Source organism: Acipenser ruthenus, chromosome 11 (genome assembly GCF_902713425.1).
Source record: "Acipenser ruthenus chromosome 11, fAciRut3.2 maternal haplotype, whole genome shotgun sequence".
In the NCBI taxonomy this organism is placed as follows: Eukaryota; Metazoa; Chordata; class Actinopteri; order Acipenseriformes; family Acipenseridae; genus Acipenser; species Acipenser ruthenus.
In genome coordinates, this window is record NC_081199.1 from 3,959,207 (window position 1) to 3,980,724 (window position 21,518).

General features: G+C 41.1%; 4 protein-coding genes across 4 annotated transcripts; all 4 read right to left on the minus strand.

The window, feature by feature from the left end:
- Window positions 1-2,552: 2,552 nt before the first annotated feature.
- Window positions 2,553-4,856, minus strand: LOC131739372 (polyubiquitin-B-like). Its single transcript, XM_059032931.1, has 2 exons — window positions 4,498-4,856; window positions 2,553-3,702 (listed from the first exon to the last, which is right to left on the minus strand). Exon 2 carries the CDS (start codon window positions 3,680-3,682, stop codon window positions 3,212-3,214), a length of 471 nt encoding a protein of 156 aa, XP_058888914.1. The 5' UTR covers window positions 3,683-3,702; window positions 4,498-4,856; the 3' UTR covers window positions 2,553-3,211.
- A 2,814-nt stretch (window positions 4,857-7,670) lies between these two features.
- LOC117426288 (polyubiquitin-B-like) lies at window positions 7,671-9,505 on the minus strand. Its single transcript, XM_059032929.1, has 2 exons — window positions 9,245-9,505; window positions 7,671-8,447 (listed from the first exon to the last, which is right to left on the minus strand). The coding sequence occupies exon 2, from the start codon at window positions 8,425-8,427 to the stop codon at window positions 7,957-7,959; it is 471 nt and encodes a 156-aa protein (XP_058888912.1). The 5' UTR covers window positions 8,428-8,447; window positions 9,245-9,505; the 3' UTR covers window positions 7,671-7,956.
- Window positions 9,506-13,283: 3,778 nt separating this feature from the next.
- LOC131739375 (polyubiquitin-B-like) lies at window positions 13,284-15,527 on the minus strand. The gene is made up of 2 exons (XM_059032934.1): window positions 15,222-15,527; window positions 13,284-14,428 (listed from the first exon to the last, which is right to left on the minus strand). The coding sequence occupies exon 2, from the start codon at window positions 14,406-14,408 to the stop codon at window positions 13,938-13,940; it is 471 nt and encodes a 156-aa protein (XP_058888917.1). The 5' UTR covers window positions 14,409-14,428; window positions 15,222-15,527; the 3' UTR covers window positions 13,284-13,937.
- A 2,484-nt stretch (window positions 15,528-18,011) lies between these two features.
- LOC131739373 (polyubiquitin-B-like) lies at window positions 18,012-20,062 on the minus strand. The gene is made up of 2 exons (XM_059032932.1): window positions 19,805-20,062; window positions 18,012-18,999 (listed from the first exon to the last, which is right to left on the minus strand). The coding sequence occupies exon 2, from the start codon at window positions 18,977-18,979 to the stop codon at window positions 18,509-18,511; it is 471 nt and encodes a 156-aa protein (XP_058888915.1). The 5' UTR covers window positions 18,980-18,999; window positions 19,805-20,062; the 3' UTR covers window positions 18,012-18,508.
- Window positions 20,063-21,518: the final 1,456 nt, after the last annotated feature.

Consider the following 21,518-nt stretch of genomic DNA (forward strand, 5'->3'; position numbering starts at 1 on the left):
AAACAGCAAGAGGGGAATTCCTGATGGCCCCGTCACAAATACCAGCAGATACCTGCTGAGCAGAGGATGACGTCATCATCATCAATACATTGAAAGCTATTGAAACACAAGAAGAAAACGGAAACAGAAAGTGCTGAAGAAGCACAACACTTAGTACAAGCTGAGACTTGTAGAGGTGAATGTTGAAGTGAATATGAGTCAGCAGCTGATGTCATATATACATTTATATATATATATATATATATATATATATATATATATATATATATATATATATATATAATAGTGTGTAGGGTGAAGAGTACCGTTTTATAGGCTCAAAAACACACTCCAGGGTGTTCAAATATGTTTAATACTTTCTTATGAGATATTTACATGGCATATCAAGTAGTACCGTTCAGTATAAAGTGTCCTGGGGTATGCAGGGTAGGTGCTTAAAGCAATCAGGGCTATCCCAGCTCTGTAAAACGGTATTCAACTCCAGTGTCTATACCTCTGTGTGGAGGTTCATCAGATCCCCCCTTAGTTGCCTAAACCACTGTTATTAAAGAGGCTCATTTAGGCTGATCTGCGCTCACCGATGTTTCAGCTTTGAGTGGACATCATACTTTACTGCCGTTTCTCCTCAAACTTCATAAATACACAAGTAAACACTCCTGCTTCTGAGATAGCGTGTGTGCTGAAGTTGTGGCTTAAATTAACAAAGTTTAAGTAATTGAGAAAGATAATGCGTGAACACACAGGCAATGATCATAACATAACTCTCTTCATTTGAGAAGAGCCCATCTTGAACTCAAGCAGTGCTCCATTGTATGTGATACTAAATATACATTTTGATTTGGTGATGCTATTAGTAGTAGTAGTAGTAGTACTATTATTATTATTATTATTATTAGTAGTAGTAGTAGTAGTAGTAGTAGTAGTAGTAGTATTTTAAATGGTAAACTTTAAAGAGTGGTGTTCAGATACATGACGTTTCAAGTTGTAATTCAATGTTACATCCAGGGCTCTGTTCAGTTTAAGGACTATTTTGTTAAGAGCTGTTTATCTAAAGATTACTTAAAACCAGGTTTACAGTTCATGACCACCTTTTCAACGAGGATAGATGAGAAGTTCATTCTGATTTATAAAATTAACAATTCAACAAGTTCTGTGTATAGCCCCATCCCTCCTCCCTCACCCGCACCCCATTCCCACCCCCCAGCCTCCACCTCACCCCCCACCTCACCCCCCATCCCCGACCCCCCAGACACACACTCACATGTTCAGTAAGAGTCAACCTTGATGCAACAGATTCACTTTTTTTATAAATTTTTATTTCATTGCAAATCTATACAAAAGTAAAACGTTACACACTCAAAATATATCATTTTTAAAACAGGGACACATTAGCTGTTACAGACAGGTGTTACGATCCTTGACACCCAGCAGATGCACCACATTTTCACAGAATCACTGCAACAGGAGAGCTGCATGGCCCTGATCAGCTGAATCTCTCAGAAAAGGACAGAAAAGGAAACGGGCTGCCAGCCCGGCCAATGGCATTGTGCAAACTAGCAAGCATTCACAAGTAAGTGCAAGAAAGGTGGTCTTTAACGTTTGTGCTGGGGGATGCCAACCACGTTATATAACCCCTTAGCTTAGGGAATGCAGCAAGTATTTTAATACACAAATAATAACTTAAATGAAACAACAAAACAAAAATGTCATAAACTTGTATATATATATATATATATATATATATATATATATATATATATATATATATATATTTTTTTTTTTTTTTTTTGGGGGGGGGGTTGTTTACAGTATGTTATGTAAATGCTAAACAATTAAGTCATACGCAGCTCCACAGTCACTGTATTAAGGATAATCAGTAGGGCTGTAATTATGCTTTTATAGATCAGGTCCATGGTGTAATTCAAAGATGATAAGCATCTCTGGAAAGCAATGGACGCAGCTCTGCGCTTAGCCTCCTCTCAGACGCAGGTTCAAGGTGATGGTAGTATGGGGCCTGATGTTATAATCCTCCAATTTCCTGCCGTCTTGAAGCGGCTTGGATTCATAGAGGAGCACCTGTTGCTCCGGTGGAACCTTTTCCACCCGATAAACCTTCTGCAGGAACTCGGTGACCGTCTCCCCCGGGAAGATCTCGTATGTATGCGTCTTGCCCTTGTCGTTCCGCAAGAAAACTTTAAAGAGTGGTGTTTAGATACATGACGTTTCAGGTTGTAATTCAATCTTACATCCAGGGCTCTGTTCAGTTTAAGGACTATTTTGTTAAGAGCTGTTTATCTAAAGATTACTTAAAACCAGGTTTACAGTTCATGACCCCCTTTTCAACGAGGATAGATGAGAAGTTAATTCTGATTTATAAAATTAACCATTCAACAAGTTCTGTGTATACACACCCCACCCCCCCCAGACACATACACCCCATCCTACCCCACACACCCACCCCACCCCACCCCACCCCACACACCCACCCACCCCACACACCCAGACACTCACTCACATCAGTAAGAGTCAACCCTGATGAAACAGGTTCAGCCTTTTTACATTTTTAAATAGTTTTTTTTTTTATTTAATTGTAAAGCTATACACAAATAAAACGTTACACACTCAAAAGATATCATTTTTAAAACAGGAACACATTAATTGTTACGATCTTTGACACCCAGCAGATGAGCCACGTTTAGGAGAGCTGCATGGCCCTGATCAGCTGAATCTCTCAGTAGTGAGAGGCGAAGGCGCTGACATCACAATGCAGTTGGCGTCTGTCCAAAGCTCTAGTTGTGCCTGCTTTGGGAAGTGATACATCAAGACAATCTTCTGATTCTGCATTAGAGCCTGGGGCTGCCATAAGAGTAGAAAAGGACAATACCAAGATTGCCTCCCCTGGAAACTGGCTGCCAGCCTGGCCAATGGGATTGTGCAAACTAGCAAGCATTCACAACTTTTTTTTTTTTTTAAGGTGATCTTTTTAAACGGTTGTGCTGGGGGATGCCAACCACATTATAGAGCTCCTTAGCTTAGGGAATGCATCAAGTATTTTAATACACAAACAATAACTTAAAAAAACAAGAAAAACAAATTGTCATAAACTTAAGGATAATCAGTAGGGCTGTAATTATGCTTTTATAAGATCAGGTCCATGGTGTAATTCAAACATGATAAGCATCTCTGGAAGGCACTGGACGCAGCGCTGCGCTTAGCCTCCTCTCAGACGCAGGTTCAAGGTGATGGTAGTATTGGAGCTGATGTTGTAATCCTCCAATTTCCTGCCGTCCTGAAGCGTCTTGGATTGACAGACGAGCACCTGTTGCTCCGGTGGAACCCTTTCCACCCGATAAACCTTCTGCCGGAACTCGGTGACCGTCTCCCCCGGGAAGATCTCGTATGTATGCGTCTGGCCCTTGTCGTTCCGCAAGAAGACTTGCATGGACTTGGGCTCGGTGACCAGCACCAGCACGGTGTCTCCGTGCTCCAGCCCGCACTCGCTCAGCCGCCTCCCCTCGTCTTCCAGCTCTTTGCGCCCGTTCTTCTGCATCGCCAGTTTCTGCCGGAACGCTGGAACACTGACCCGTCGCTCGATCTCCTGCTTCAGCTGCCTCACTGTGGCGCTAGGATCCATTTCCACGGGATAACAAGTCCCCGTCAAGGTCGTTACTTTAATCTGCATCTTCACTTCGAGGATAAGCGCTGCGGATCGGAGAGAAAGAGAATGAAGATGCGTTCATTATTTAGATGTGCGGAATCGTTTTATTGTGCTGGAGGCTACGTTTATTTTAAGTTTTTTCAGTTTGGGAGAAAATATGTTTACTATTACACTAGCCTGCCTCCCAGTCTCTCAGATCGAATCCCTATTCCATTCCGCCTCCCAGTCCCTCAGCTCTAACCAATAAGAGCCAGTCCCTTAAGTCTACGTAATAAGTCACACTGCTTCCCAGTCCCTCAGCTCTAAGCATTAAGCCAAACAGCACCTCAGCCTCTCTCTTCTGTAAAATCATCTAAAGGAAGAGCGCACAGGACCGCGCTGCCTCCGCTATAGTGACTCCCGGACTGTATTACATGTTCTATTCGGATTTAGGGACACTAGTAATTGACAAAGGCTTTGATTTTAGAGTTTAACCCGATAAAAAACGATTGAACCCCAAAATATAGCTATTAGTATTATAACGTATTTAATGTGTAACTATTATAGAACAAAGTTGCTTCATAGAGAGATATATTGCAGGTAATTACATCATCATTCAAAATACGTGAATCGATATAGCACATTCAAATCTCATTGTAATTATAACTAATATTGTGATATTTGGAAATAAATGTAATGGTGTAGTATAGGCTACTTTTAGACACATCTACTCTTTTAGTGCACATGCCCAGCCTACTGCCTTTCCAGTTTGTTAACTCTAAGGTGTTACAATACATACTTTAAGAATACATTTAAAATAATAATAATAATAACGGTAATAAAAATCTCACACTGCATACCTTCGAGTTAGACGGTGTTGTCTCTCGTGCGGTAATGTAATATTGACGGCGGGTTGTATTGTTCTCTCTCTTAGTTTTTCTGCTCCCAGTTCAGTTCAGGTGCGCTGTTTCAGGTCCTTCTCTCTGTCCTGTCCGCTATTCGCCTCTGGGTTTTAAACAGTTGAATTCCTCTTAGCTCCGCCCTCTTGTTTGCATCACGTGCTGGAAGATTCGGTTTTCAGACGCAGCAAAGGCTTTCGGTTTCCAATTCCCCGGCAGCTCTGTGTCTGAAGTCCGGGATAACATTATCACACCTGTTTGTTTCACAGTTTCAATGCAATTAACATCAACACCATAACGCATAATGATACTGAACAGTGGAAATGACGCAGAAGATAGCTGAGGTTTTCAAACACTGTATTTCAGCTTTACTTTTTAGTGTTATTATTATTTTTTTTATTTTTCATTACATGTATTCATTTAACTATACACACGATTTAATTATTATTATTTATTTCTTAGCTGATGCCCTTATCCAGGGCGACTTACAATTGTTACAAGATATCACATTATTTTTACATACAATTACATTATTATTTTTTACATACAATTATCCATTTATACAGCTGGGTTTTTAATGGAGCAATCTAGGTAAAGTACCATGCTCAAGGGTACAGCAGCAGTGTCCCCCACCTGGGATTGAACCCACGACACTCTGGTCAAGAGTCCAGAGCCCTAACCACTACTCCACACTTCCTTACTTCAAAACGATTCCACTATTTCAACCTAGAACAGGGTCCCCGACACCAAGGTGCCAAAGGTATGAACAGGCTTTATTTTTAGCCATAGTGTTTGTCTGCCTGACTGCGTCATAGTTTGATCTCATATTTAAAAGCAGTATTGAGTCGATGCAGCTGTGTGATGCATCATCATAGTGGAGAGGACTGATCTGTACTCCAGTATGATCAAGATGCATTTCCCTGCTTATACAGAAGCTCTCAGGGCACCTGACACAGTGCACAGGTTTTTTTTTTTTCCACAAACTACATTTCTTTTAGTATTCCTGGCTATTTTATGACTGAGGATTTGAAGTTTTTAAAGGTTTTCCGACACAGAGAGGAAATGCAAAACAGCCAAGAGGGGAATTCCTGATGCGAGCCGTCACAAATACCAGCAGATACCTGCTGAGCAGAGGATGACGTCATCGTGCACGGAGCCCTGATAAGCAGGAGAAAGAAAACTGAAACAGAACGTGCTGAAGAAGCAAGCTGAGACTTGTACAGGTGAATGTTGAAGTGGATATGAGTCTGCAGCTGATATCAACTTATAAATATATATGGTGGTGTCTGATTAGCTCAAAAACTCCAGGGTGTTAAAATATGGTCTAATATACTTAGTAGATATTTGCATGACATGTCAAGTAGTACTTTACAATTAGAAGGAAAGTGTTAAATTGATGCCTATAATTGTTATTAGAGTTTCATGCAGTTTTGCATTGGTCTTATACCCCACGCCACTAGTATTCATTGTGTACCATTTACCTTTAGTCAGAGATAATACGTGTATCACCACTTGTTCCAGGACTCCGGGTGACCCTGGGGTATGCAGGGTAGGTGCAATCCAGGGCTATCCCCGCTCTGTAAAACACTGATCACATCCAGTGTCTTTACCCCTGTGCGGAGGTTCCTCAGATCACCCCTCAGGTAGCTAAACCACTGTTATTAAACTAGAGGCTCATTTAGGCCGATTTGCGTTCATTCCAAAAAGGTTAATAAGGTTACCCAATGAGAGGTTTAATGTCATGGGGTTTCAAATATCCCTTGTTTACCAGGTGACGTGTGAAAGTTTCTGTTTTCGTTGTGGGCGGCGCTGTGTGAAAGGTTCATATTTGTTGTTATACTGAGATTGGAAAGTCAGTTTGTGTTTCTCTGTAAGGGTCAGGCCAGGTAAGCAGCATGAATCACACTCAAGAGCAATCCTCTGGTCCTACCAGGGAGTTTCCACACTTAGATTGGAACATTTCTGTTTTACATCTTTCAAATTGTTGTCAATGGTATAACACATCTTCCTAATGTATGCGCTCTTTACTGTGTTGCAAAGTTACTTTGTCCAAAATATATATATATATATATCATACTTTACTGCCGTTTCTTCTCAAACTTCATAAATACACAAGTAAACACTCCTGCTTCTGAGATAGCGTGTGTGCTGAAGTTGTTGCTTGAACTACCACAAAGCGACCACAGGGTGGCAGTCATTTTCTAGAATTGAGAAAGATAATGCGTGAACACACAGGCATTGATCATAACATAACTCTCTTCATTTGAGAAAAGCTCATCTTGAACTCAAGCAGTGCTCCATTTTATGTGATACTAAATATACATTTTGATTTGGTGATGCTATTAGTAGTAGTAGTAGTACTATTATTATTATTATTATTATTATTAGTAGTAGTAGTAGTATTTTAAATGGTAAACTTTAAAGAGTGGTGTTCAGATACATGACGTTTCAGGTTGTAATTCAATGTTACATCCAGGGCTATGTTCACTTTAAGGACTATTTTGTTAAGAACTGTTTATCTAAAGATTACTTAAAACCAGGTTTACAGTTCATGACCACCTTTTCAACGAGGATAGATGAGAAGTTAATTCTGATTTATAAAATTAACCATTCAACAAGTTCTGTGTATACCCCCCCCCCCCCCACCCCCCCCCCCAGACACATACACCCCATCCTACCCCACACACCCACACACCCAGACACTCACTCACATCAGTAAGAGTCAACCCTGATGAAACAGGTTCAGCCTTTTTACATTTTTAAATAGTTTTTTTTATTTAATTGTAAAGCTATACACAAATAAAACGTTACACACTCAAAAGATATCATTTTTAAAACAGCGACACATTATTAATTGTTACGATCTTTGACACCCAGCACATGAGCCACGTTTAGGAGAGCTGCATGGCCCTGATCAGCTGAATCTCTCAGTAGTGAGAGGCGAAGGCGCTGACATCACAATGCAGTTGGCGTCTGTCCAAAGCTCTAGTTGTGCCTGCTTTGGGAAGTGATACATCAAGACAATATTCTGATTCTGCATTAGAGCCTGGGGCTGCCATAAGAGTAGAAAAGGACAATACCAAGATTGCCTCCCCTGGAAACTGGCTGCCAGCCCGGCCAATGGGATTGTGCAAACTAGCAAGCATTCACAACCTTTTTTTTTTTTTTTTTTTCTTTTTTAAGGTGATCTTTTTAAACGGTTGTGCTGGGGGATGCCAACCACATTATAGAGCTCCTTAGCTTAGGGAATGCGTCAAGTATTTTAATACACAAACAATAACTTAAAAAAAACAAGAAAAACAAATTGTCATAAATTTAAGGATAATCTGTAGTACTGTAATTATGCTTTTATAGATCAGGTCCATGGTGTAATTCAAAGATGATAAGCATCTCTGGAAGGCACTGGACGCAGCGCTGCGCTTAGCCTCCTCTCAGACGCAAGTTCAAGGTGATGGTAGTATTGGGGCTGATGTTGTAATCCTCCAATTTCCTGCCGTCTTGAAGCGTCTTGGATTGACAGACGAGCACCTGTTGCTCCGGTGGAACCCTTTCCACCCGATAAACCTTCTGCCGGAACTCGGTGACCGTCTCCCCCGGGAAGATCTCGTATGTATGCGTCTGGCCCTTGTGGTTCCGCAAGAAGACTTGCATGGACTTGGGCTCGGTGACCAGCACCAGCACGGTGTCTCCGTGCTCCAGCCCGCACTCGCTCAGCCGCCTCCCCTCGTCTTCCAGCTCTTTGCGCCCGTTCTTCTGCATCGCCAGTTTCTGCCGGAACGCTGGAACACTGACCCGACGCTCGATCTCCTGCTTCAGCTGCCCCACTGTGGCGCTGGGATCCATTTCCACGGGATAACAAGTCCCCGTCAAGGTCGTGACTTTAATCTGCATCTTCACTTCGAGGATAAGCGCTGCGGATGGGAGAGAAAGAGAATGGAGATGCGTTCATTATTTAGATGTGCGGAATCGTTTTATTGTGCTGGAGGCTACGTTTATTTTAAGTTTTTTCAGTTCAGGAGAAAATATGTTTACTATTACACTAGCCTGCCTCCCAGTCTCTCAGATCGAATCCCTATTCCATTCCGCCTCCCAGTCCCTCAGCTCTAACCAATAAGAGCCAGTCCCTTAAGTCTACGTAATAAGTCACACTGCTTCCCAGTCCCTCAGCTCTAAGCACTAAGCCAAACAGCACCTCAGCCTCTCTCTTCTGTAAAATCATCTAAAGGAAGAGCGCACAGGACCGCGCTGCCTCCGCTATAGTGACTCCCGGACTGTATTACATGTTCTATTCGGATTTAGGGACACTAGTAATTGACAAAGACTTTGATTTTAGAGTTTAACCCGATAAAAAACGATTCAACCCCCAAATATAGCTATTAGTATTATAACGTATTTAATGTGTAACTATTATAGAACAAAGTTGCTTCATAGAGAGATATATTACAGGTAATTACATCATCATTCAAAATACGTGAACCATATTATAGCACATTCAAATCACATTGTAATTATAACTAATATTGTGATATTTTGAAATAAATGTAATGGTGTAGTATAGGCTACTTTTAGACACATCTACTCTTTTAGTGCACGTGCCCAGCCTACTGCCTTTCCAGTTTGTTAACTCTAAGGTGTTACAATACATACTTTAAGAATAAATTTAAAATAATAATAATAATAACGGTAATAAAAATCTCACACTGCATACCTTCGAGTTAGACGGTGTTGTCTCTCGTGCGGTAATGTAATATTGACGGCGGGTTGTATTGTTCTCTCTCTTAGTTTTTCTGCTCCCAGTTCAGTTCAGGTGCGCTGTTTCAGGTCCTTCTCTCTGCCCTGTCCGCTATTCGCCTCTGGGTTTTAAACAGTTGAATTCCTCTTAGCTCCGCCCTCTTGTTTGCATCACGTGCTGGAAGATTCGGTTTTCAAACGCAGCAAAGGCTTTCGGTTTCCAATTCCCCGGCCGCTCTGTGTCTGAAGTCCGGGATAACGTTATCACACCTGTTTGTTTCACAGTTTCAATGCAATTAACATCAACACCATAACGCATAATGATACTGAACAGTGGAAATGACGCAGAAGATAGCTGAGGTTTTCAAACACTGTATTTCAGCTTTACTTTTTAGTGTTATTATTATTTTTTATTTTTCATTACATGTATTCATTTAACTATACACACGATTTAATTATTATTATTTATTTCTTAGCTGATGCCCTTATCCAGGGCGACTTACAATTGTTACAAGATATCACATTATTTTTACATACAATTACATTATTATTTTTTGCATACAATTACCCATTTATACAGTTGGGTTTTTAATGGAGCAATCTAGGTAAAGTACCTTGCTCAAGGGTACAGCAGCAGTGTCCCCCACCTGGGATTGAACCCACGACACTCTGGTCAAGAGTCCAGAGCCCTAACCACTACTCCGCACTGCTGCCCAAGCCAGTATTGTCTTGTTGTAAAAGTCAGTCCTTGCAAGGTCTATCTGTCTATCTATCTATCTATCTATCTATACAGCTTCTAGTACTGCTTTACAGATTGTTGTGAATTTTGTCCACAGTACCAGTAGATTGCAGGTTGATTGCTGAGCAGGGAGAGAACATGTGTCTGTATCCACGGACACTCTTACCTGCGTGCTCAGGGTAACTCCAGATCTCCTCCCTTTCCTCAAAACCACAGCGAGCTGACACTTACCTTTTCCTAGCCTGATGCTGGAAACCCCCTTGCACGATTATCTGCACTTATTTTTAGACCAGGTATTTATAATGCTTTTAAACAAATACTATAGTGAGAAGAATGCAAATAATATTTGTCTGCTTGACTGCGTCATAGTTTGATCTCATATTTAAAAGCAGTATTGAGTCGGTGCAGCTGTGTGATGCATCATCATGGTGCAGAGGACTGATCTGTACTCCAGTATGATCAAGATGCATTTCCCTGCTTATACAGAAGCTCTCAGGGCACCTGACACAGTGCACAGGTTTTTTTTTTTCTTTTAGTATTACTGTTTATGATGATTTGAAGTTGTTTTAGGTTTTACTTTAATTAAGTTGAGTTCTTTCTTGATTAACCAGAATGGGAAGCCAGATTAGTGTCAACATCTCAAGGGCGTTCTGGAATACAGCAGAAGCACACAATTCAGACCAGCGACAAGCACAGCCAATCACACGCCAGCACAGAGAGGAAATGCAAAACAGCAAGAGGGGAATTCCTGATGGCCCCGTCACAAATACCAGCAGATACCTGCTGAGCAGAGGATGACGTCATCATCATCAATACATTGAAAGCTATTGAAACACAAGAAGAAAACGGAAACAGAAAGTGCTGAAGAAGCACAACACTTAGTACAAGCTGAGACTTGTAGAGGTGAATGTTGAAGTGAATATGAGTCAGCAGCTGATGTCATATATACATTTATATATATATATATATATATATATATATATATATATATATATATATATATATATATATATATATATAATAGTGTGTAGGGTGAAGAGTACCGTTTTATAGGCTCAAAAACACACTCCAGGGTGTTCAAATATGTTTAATACTTTCTTATGAGATATTTACATGGCATATCAAGTAGTACCGTTCAGTATAAAGTGTCCTGGGGTATGCAGGGTAGGTGCTTAAAGCAATCAGGGCTATCCCAGCTCTGTAAAACGGTATTCAACTCCAGTGTCTATACCTCTGTGTGGAGGTTCATCAGATCCCCCCTTAGTTGCCTAAACCACTGTTATTAAAGAGGCTCATTTAGGCTGATCTGCGCTCACCGATGTTTCAGCTTTGAGTGGACATCATACTTTACTGCCGTTTCTCCTCAAACTTCATAAATACACAAGTAAACACTCCTGCTTCTGAGATAGCGTGTGTGCTGAAGTTGTGGCTTAAATTAACAAAGTTTAAGTAATTGAGAAAGATAATGCGTGAACACACAGGCAATGATCATAACATAACTCTCTTCATTTGAGAAGAGCCCATCTTGAACTCAAGCAGTGCTCCATTGTATGTGATACTAAATATACATTTTGATTTGGTGATGCTATTAGTAGTAGTAGTAGTAGTACTATTATTATTATTATTATTATTATTAGTAGTAGTAGTAGTAGTAGTAGTAGTAGTAGTATTTTAAATGGTAAACTTTAAAGAGTGGTGTTCAGATACATGACGTTTCAAGTTGTAATTCAATGTTACATCCAGGGCTCTGTTCAGTTTAAGGACTATTTTGTTAAGAGCTGTTTATCTAAAGATTACTTAAAACCAGGTTTACAGTTCATGACCACCTTTTCAACGAGGATAGATGAGAAGTTCATTCTGATTTATAAAATTAACAATTCAACAAGTTCTGTGTATAGCCCCATCCCTCCTCCCTCACCCGCACCCCATTCCCACCCCCCAGCCTCCACCTCACCCCCCACCTCACCCCCCATCCCCGACCCCCCAGACACACACTCACATGTTCAGTAAGAGTCAACCTTGATGCAACAGATTCACTTTTTTTATAAATTTTTATTTCATTGCAAATCTATACAAAAGTAAAACGTTACACACTCAAAATATATCATTTTTAAAACAGGGACACATTAGCTGTTACAGACAGGTGTTACGATCCTTGACACCCAGCAGATGCACCACATTTTCACAGAATCACTGCAACAGGAGAGCTGCATGGCCCTGATCAGCTGAATCTCTCAGAAAAGGACAGAAAAGGAAACGGGCTGCCAGCCCGGCCAATGGCATTGTGCAAACTAGCAAGCATTCACAAGTAAGTGCAAGAAAGGTGGTCTTTAACGTTTGTGCTGGGGGATGCCAACCACGTTATATAACCCCTTAGCTTAGGGAATGCAGCAAGTATTTTAATACACAAATAATAACTTAAATGAAACAACAAAACAAAAATGTCATAAACTTGTATATATATATATATATATATATATATATATATATATATATATATATATATATATATTTTTTTTGGGGGGGGGGGGTTGTTTACAGTATGTTATGTAAATGCAAAACAATTAAGTCATACGCAGCTCCACAGTCACTGTATTAAGGATAATCAGTAGGGCTGTAATTATGCTTTTATAGATCAGGTCCATGGTGTAATTCAAAGATGATAAGCATCTCTGGAAAGCAATGGACGCAGCTCTGCGCTTAGCCTCCTCTCAGACGCAGGTTCAAGGTGATGGTAGTATGGGGCCTGATGTTATAATCCTCCAATTTCCTGCCGTCTTGAAGCGGCTTGGATTCATAGAGGAGCACCTGTTGCTCCGGTGGAACCTTTTCCACCCGATAAACCTTCTGCCGGAACTCGGTGACCGTCTCCCCCGGGAAGATCTCGTATGTATGCGTCTTGCCCTTGTCGTTCCGCAAGAAAACTTTAAAGAGTGGTGTTTAGATACATGACGTTTCAGGTTGTAATTCAATCTTACATCCAGGGCTCTGTTCAGTTTAAGGACTATTTTGTTAAGAGCTGTTTATCTAAAGATTACTTAAAACCAGGTTTACAGTTCATGACCCCCTTTTCAACGAGGATAGATGAGAAGTTAATTCTGATTTATAAAATTAACCATTCAACAAGTTCTGTGTATACACACCCCACCCCCCCCAGACACATACACCACATCCTACCCCACACACCCACCCCACCCCACCCCACCCCACCCCACACACCCAGACACTCACTCACATCAGTAAGAGTCAACCCTGATGAAACAGGTTCAGCCTTTTTACATTTTTAAATAGTTTTTTTTTTTATTTAATTGTAAAGCTATACACAAATAAAACGTTACACACTCAAAAGATATCATTTTTAAAACAGGAACACATTAATTGTTACGATCTTTGACACCCAGCAGATGAGCCACGTTTAGGAGAGCTGCATGGCCCTGATCAGCTGAATCTCTCAGTAGTGAGAGGCGAAGGCGCTGACATCACAATGCAGTTGGCGTCTGTCCAAAGCTCTAGTTGTGCCTGCTTTGGGAAGTGATACATCAAGACAATCTTCTGATTCTGCATTAGAGCCTGGGGCTGCCATAAGAGTAGAAAAGGACAATACCAAGATTGCCTCCCCTGGAAACTGGCTGCCAGCCCGGCCAATGGGATTGTGCAAACTAGCAAGCATTCACAACTTTTTTTTTTTTTTAAGGTGATCTTTTTAAACGGTTGTGCTGGGGGATGCCAACCACATTATAGAGCTCCTTAGCTTAGGGAATGCATCAAGTATTTTAATACACAAACAATAACTTAAAAAAACAAGAAAAACAAATTGTCATAAACTTAAGGATAATCAGTAGGGCTGTAATTATGCTTTTATAAGATCAGGTCCATGGTGTAATTCAAACATGATAAGCATCTCTGGAAGGCACTGGACGCAGCGCTGCGCTTAGCCTCCTCTCAGACGCAGGTTCAAGGTGATGGTAGTATTGGAGCTGATGTTGTAATCCTCCAATTTCCTGCCGTCCTGAAGCGTCTTGGATTGACAGACGAGCACCTGTTGCTCCGGTGGAACCCTTTCCACCCGATAAACCTTCTGCCGGAACTCGGTGACCGTCTCCCCCGGGAAGATCTCGTATGTATGCGTCTGGCCCTTGTCGTTCCGCAAGAAGACTTGCATGGACTTGGGCTCGGTGACCAGCACCAGCACGGTGTCTCCGTGCTCCAGCCCGCACTCGCTCAGCCGCCTCCCCTCGTCTTCCAGCTCTTTGCGCCCGTTCTTCTGCATCGCCAGTTTCTGCCGGAACGCTGGAACACTGACCCGTCGCTCGATCTCCTGCTTCAGCTGCCTCACTGTGGCGCTAGGATCCATTTCCACGGGATAACAAGTCCCCGTCAAGGTCGTTACTTTAATCTGCATCTTCACTTCGAGGATAAGCGCTGCGGATCGGAGAGAAAGAGAATGAAGATGCGTTCATTATTTAGATGTGCGGAATCGTTTTATTGTGCTGGAGGCTACGTTTATTTTAAGTTTTTTCAGTTTGGGAGAAAATATGTTTACTATTACACTAGCCTGCCTCCCAGTCTCTCAGATCGAATCCCTATTCCATTCCGCCTCCCACTCCCTCAGCTCTAACTAATAAGAGCCAGTCCCTTAAGTCTACGTAATAAGTCACACTGCTTCCCAGTCCCTCAGCTCTAAGCACTAAGCCAAACAGCACCTCAGCCTCTCTCTTCTGTAAAATCATCTAAAGGAAGAGCGCACAGGACCGCGCTGCCTCCGCTATAGTGACTCCCGGACTGTATTACATGTTCTATTCGGATTTAGGGACACTAGTAATTGACAAAGGCTTTGATTTTAGAGTTTAACCCGATAAAAAACGATTCAACCCCAAAATATAGCTATTAGTATTATAACGTATTTAATGTGTAACTATTATAGAACAAAGTTGCTTCATAGAGAGATATATTACAGGTAATTACATCATCATTCAAAATACGTGAATCGATATAGCACATTCAAATCTCATTGTAATTATAACTAATAGTGATATTTTGAAATAAATGTAATGGTGTAGTATAGGCTACTTTTAGACACATCTACTCTTTTAGTGCACATGCCCAGCCTACTGCCTTTCCAGTTTGTTAACTCTAAGGTGTTACAATACATACTTTAAGAATAAATTTAAAATAATAATAATAATAACGGTAATAAAAATCTCACACTGCATACCTTCGAGTTAGACGGTGTTGTCTCTCGTGCGGTAATGTAATATTGACGGCGGGTTGTATTGTTCTCTCTCTTAGTTTTTCTGCTCCCAGTTCAGTTCAGGTGCGCTGTTTCAGGTCCTTCTCTCTGCCCTGTCCGCTATTCGCCTCTGGGTTTTAAACAGTTGAATTCCTCTTAGCTCCGCCCTCTTGTTTGCATCACGTGCTGGAAGATTCGGTTTTCAGACGCAGCAAAGGCTTTCGGTTTCCAATTCCCCGGCCGCTCTGTGTCTGAAGTCCGGGATAACATTATCACACCTGTTTGTTTCACAGTTTCAATGCAATTAACATCAACACCATAACGCATAATGATACTGAACAGTGGAAATGACGCAGAAGATAGCTGAGGTTTTCAAACACTGTATTTCAACTTTACTTTTTAGTGTTATTATTATTTTTTTATTTTTCATTACATGTATTCATTTAACTATACACACGATTTAATTATTATTATTTATTTCTTAGCTGATGCCCTTATCCAGGGCGACTTACAATTGTTACAAGATATCACATTATTTTTTACATACAATTACATTATTATTTTTTACATACAATTATCCATTTATACAGCTGGGTTTTTAATGGAGCAATCTAGGTAAAGTACCTTGCTCAAGGGTACAGCAGCAGTGTCCCCCACCTGGGATTGAACCCACGACACTCTGGTCAAGAGTCCAGAGCCCTAACCACTACTCCGCACTGCTGCCCAAGCCAGTATTGTCTTGTTGTAAAAGTCAGTCCTTGCAAGGTCTATCTGTCTATCTGTCTATCTATCTATCTATCTATCTATCTATCTATACAGCTTCTAGTACTGCTTTACAGATTGTTGTGAATTTTGTCCACAGTACCAGTAGATTGCAGGTTGATTGCTGAGCAGGGAGAGAACATGTGTCTGTATCCACGGACACTCTTACCTGCGTGCTCAGGGTAACTCCAGATCTCCTCCCTTTCCTCAAAACCACAGCGAGCTGACACTTACCTTTTCCTAGCCTGATGCTGGAAACCCCCTTGCACGATTATCTGCACTTATTTTTAGACCAGGTATTTATAATGCTTTTAAACAAATACTATAGTGAGAAGAATGCAAATAATATTTGTCTGCTTGACTGCGTCATAGTTTGATCTCATATTTAAAAGCAGTATTGAGTCGGTGCAGCTATGTGATGCATCATCATGGTGCAGAGGACTGATCTGTACTCCAGTATGATCAAGATGCATTTCCTTGCTTATACAGAAGCTCTCAGGGCACCTGACACAGTGCACAGGTTTTTTTTTTCTTTTAGTATTACTGTTTATGATGATTTGAAGTTGTTTTAGGTTTTACTTTAATTAAGTTGAGTTCTTTCTTGATTAACCAGAATGGGAAGCCAGATTAGTGTCAACATCTCAAGGGCGTTCTGGAATACAGCAGAAGCACACAATTCAGACCAGCGACAAGCACAGCCAATCACACGCCAGCACAGAGAGGAAATGCAAAACAGCAAGAGGGGAATTCCTGATGGCCCCGTCACAAATACCAGCAGATACCTGCTGAGCAGAGGATGACGTCATCATCATCAATACATTGAAAGCTATTGAAACACAAGAAGAAAACGGAAACAGAAAGTGCTGAAGAAGCACAACACTTAGTACAAGCTGAGACTTGTAGAGGTGAATGTTGAAGTGAATATGAGTCAGCAGCTGATGTCATATATACATATATATATATATATATATATATATATATATATATATATATATATATAATAGTGTGTAGGGTGAAGAGTGCCGTTTTATAGGCTCAAAAACACACTCCAGAGTGTTCAAATATGTTTATTACTTTCTTATGAGATATCTACATGGCATATCAAGTAGTACCGTTCAGTATAAAGTGTCCTGGGGTATGCAGGGTAGGTGCTTAAAGCAATCAGGGCTATCCCAGCTCTGTAAAACGGTATTCAACTCCAGTGTCTATACCTCTGTGTGGAGGTTCATCAGATCCCCCCTTAGTTGCCTAAACCACTGTTATTAAAGAGGCTCATTTAGGCTGATCTGCGCTCACCGATGTTTCAGCTTTGAGTGGACATCATACTTTACTGCCGTTTCTCCTCAAACTTCATAAATACACAAGTAAACACTCCTGCTTCTGAGATAGCGTGTGTGCTGAAGTTGTGGCTTAAATTAACAAAGTTTAAGTAATTGAGAAAGATAATGCGTGAACACACAGGCAATGATCATAACATAACTCTCTTCATTTGAGAAGAGCCCATCTTGAACTCAAGCAGTGCTCCATTTTATGTGATACTAAATATACATTTTGATTTGGTGATGCTATTAGTAGTAGTAGTAGTAGTAGTACTATTATTAGTAGTAGTAGTAGTCATAGTAGTTGTAGTAGTAGTATTTTAAATGGTAAACTTTAAAGAGTGGTGTTCTGATACATGACGTTTCAGGTTGTAATTCAATATTACATCCAGGGCTCTGTTCAGTTTAAGGACTATTTTGTTAAGAGCTGTTTATCTAAAGATTACTTCAAACCAGGTTTACAGTTCATGACCACCTTTTCAATGAGGATAGATGAGAAGTTCATTCTGATTTATAAAATTAACAATTCAACAAGTTCTGTGTATAGCCCCATCCCTCCTCCCTCACCCGCACCCCATTCCCACCCCCCAGGCCCCACCCCCCAGGCCCCACCTCACCCCCCACCTCACCCCCCAGCCCCGACCCCCCAGACACACACTCACATGTTCAGTAAGAGTCAACCTTGATGCAACAGATTCACTTTTTTTATACATTTTTATTTCATTGCAAATCTATACAAAAGTAAAACGTTACACACTCAAAATATATCATTTTTAAAACAGGGACACATTAGCTGTTACAGACAGGTGTTACGATCCTTGACACCCAGCAGATGCACCACATTTTCACAGAATCACTGCAACTGGAGAGCTGCATGGCCCTGATCAGCTGAATCTCTCAGAAAAGGACAGAAAAGGAAACGGGATGCCAGCCCGGCCAATGGCATTGTGCAAACTAGCAAGCATTCACAAGTAAGTGCAAGAAAGGTGGTCTTTAACGTTTGTGCTGGGGGATGCCAACCACGTTATATAACCCCTTAGCTTAGGGAATGCAGCAAGTATTTTAATACACAAATAATAACTTAAATGAAACAACAAAACAAAAATGTCATAAACTTGTATATATATCAGGTCCATGGTGTAATTCAAAGATGATAAGCATCTCTGGAAGGCACTGGACGCAACGCTGCACTTAGCCTCCTCTCAGACGCAGGTTCAAGGTGATGGTAGTATGGGGCCTGATGTTATAATCCTCCAATTTCCTGCCGTCTTGAAGCGGCTTGGATTCATAGAGGAGCACCTGTTGCTCCGGTGGAACCTTTTCCACCCGATAAACCTTCTGCCGGAACTCGGTGACCGTCTCCCCCGGGAAGATCTCGTATGTATGCGTCTTGCTCTTGTCATTCTGCAAGAAGACTTGCATGGACTTTGGCTCGGTGACCAGCACCAGCACGGTGTCTCCGTGCTCCAGCCCGCACTCGCTCAGCCGCCTCCCCTCGTCTTCCAGCTCTTTGCGCCCGTTCTTCTGCATCGCCAGTTTCTGCCGGAACGCTGGAACACTGACCCGACGCTCGATCTCCTGCTTCAGCTGCCCCACTGTGGCGCTGGGATCCATTTCCACGGGATAACAAGTCCCCGTCAAGGTCGTGACTTTAATCTGCATCTTCACTTCGAGGATAAGCGCTGCGGATGGGAGAGAAAGAGAACGAGGATGCGTTCATTATTTAGATGTGCGGAACTATAGGGTGATCAGTTGCTATCATCTCATTTAGTTTAGGTTTTTCAGTTCAGGAGAAAATATGTTTACTATTACACTAGCCTGCCTCCCAGTCTCTCAGATCGAATCCCTATTCCATTCCGCCTCCCAGTCCCTCAGCTCTAACCAATAAGAGCCAGTCCCTTAAGTCTACGTAATAAGTCACACTGCTTCCCAGTCCCTCAGCTCTAAGCACTAAGCCAAACAGCACCTCAGCCTCTCTCTTCTGTAAAATCATCTAAAGGAAGAGCGCACAGGACCGCGCTGCCTCCGCTATAGTGACTCCCGGACTGTATTACATGTTCTATTCGGATTTAGGGACACTAGTAATTGACAAAGACTTTGATTTTAGAGTTTAACCCGATAAAAAACGATTCAACCCCAAAATATAGCTATTAGTATTATAACGTATTTAATGTGTAACTATTATAGAACAAAGTTGCTTCATAGAGAGATATATTGCAGGTAATTACATCATCATTCAAAATACGTGAATCGATATAGCACATTCAAATCTCATTGTAATTATAACTAATATTGTGATATTTGGAAATAAATGTAATGGTGTAGTATAGGCTACTTTTAGACACATCTACTCTTTTAGTGCACATGCCCAGCCTACTGCCTTTACAGTTTGTTAACTCTAAGGTGTTACAATACATACTTTAAGAATATGAAAAAATAATAATAATCTCATTTAAAAAAGGTAATACAAAATCTCACACTGCATACCTTAGAGTTAGACGGTGTTGTCTCTCGTGCGGTAATGTAATATTGACGGCGGGTTGTATTGTTCTCTCTCTTAGTTTTTCTGCTCCCAGTTCAGTTCAGGTGCGCTGTTTCAGGTCCTTCTCTCTGCCCTGTCCGCTATTCGCCTCTGGGTTTTAAACAGTTGAATTCCTCTTAGCTCCGCCCTCTTGTTTGCATCACGTGCTGGAAGATTCGGTTTTCAAACGCAGCAAAGGCTTTCGGTTTCCAATTCCCCGGCCGCTCTGTGTCTGAAGTCCGGGATAACATTATGACACCTGTTTATTTCACAGTTTCAATGCAATTAACATCAACACCATAACGCATAATGATACTGAACGTTGGAAATGACGCAGAAGATAGCTGAGGTTTTCAAACACTGTATTTCAGCTTTACTTTTTAGTGTTATTATTATTTTTTTATTTTTCATTACATGTATTCATTTAACTATACACACGATTTAATTATTATTATTTATTTCTTAGCTGATGCCCTTATCCAGGGCGACTTACAATTGTTACAAGATATCACATTATTTTTTACATACAATTACATTATTATTTTTTACATACAATTATCCATTTATACAGCTGGGTTTTTAATGGAGCAATCTAGGTAAAGTACCTTGCTCAAGGGTACAGCAGCAGTGTCCCCCACCTGGGATTGAACCCACGACACTCTGGTCAAGAGTCCAGAGCCCTAACCACTACTCCGCACTGCTGCCCAAGCCAGTATTGTCTTGTTGTAAAAGTCAGTCCTTGCAAGGTCTATCTGTCTATCTGTCTATCTATCTATCTATCTATCTATCTATACAGCTTCTAGTACTGCTTTACAGATTGTTGTGAATTTTGTCCACAGTACCAGTAGATTGCAGGTTGATTGCTGAGCAGGGAGAGAACATGTGTCTGTATCCACGGACACTCTTACCTGCGTGCTCAGGGTAACTCCAGATCTCCTCCCTTTCCTCAAAACCACAGCGAGCTGACACTTACCTTTTCCTAGCCTGATGCTGGAAACCCCCTTGCACGATTATCTGCACTTATTTTTAGACCAGGTATTTATAATGCTTTTAAACAAATACTATAGTGAGAAGAATGCAAATAATATTTGTCTGCTTGACTGCGTCATAGTTTGATCTCATATTTAAAAGCAGTATTGAGTCGGTGCAGCTATGTGATGCATCATCATGGTGCAGAGGACTGATCTGTACTCCAGTATGATCAAGATGCATTTCCTTGCTTATACAGAAGCTCTCAGGGCACCTGACACAGTGCACAGGTTTTTTTTTTCTTTTAGTATTACTGTTTATGATGATTTGAAGTTGTTTTAGGTTTTACTTTAATTAAGTTGAGTTCTTTCTTGATTAACCAGAATGGGAAGCCAGATTAGTGTCAACATCTCAAGGGCGTTCTGGAATACAGCAGAAGCACACAATTCAGACCAGCGACAAGCACAGCCAATCACACGCCAGCACAGAGAGGAAATGCAAAACAGCAAGAGGGGAATTCCTGATGGCCCCGTCACAAATACCAGCAGATACCTGCTGAGCAGAGGATGACGTCATCATCATCAATACATTGAAAGCTATTGAAACACAAGAAGAAAACGGAAACAGAAAGTGCTGAAGAAGCACAACACTTAGTACAAGCTGAGACTTGTAGAGGTGAATGTTGAAGTGAATATGAGTCAGCAGCTGATG

Bases quoted from the DNA above. Each gene is read 5' to 3' on its own strand.
- LOC131739372 (XM_059032931.1), bottom strand. From the start codon at position 3,682: ATGCAGATTAAAGTAACGACCTTGACGGGGACTTGTTATCCCGTGGAA.
- LOC117426288 (XM_059032929.1), bottom strand. From the start codon at position 8,427: ATGCAGATTAAAGTCACGACCTTGACGGGGACTTGTTATCCCGTGGAA.
- LOC131739375 (XM_059032934.1), bottom strand. From the start codon at position 14,408: ATGCAGATTAAAGTAACGACCTTGACGGGGACTTGTTATCCCGTGGAA.
- LOC131739373 (XM_059032932.1), bottom strand. From the start codon at position 18,979: ATGCAGATTAAAGTCACGACCTTGACGGGGACTTGTTATCCCGTGGAA.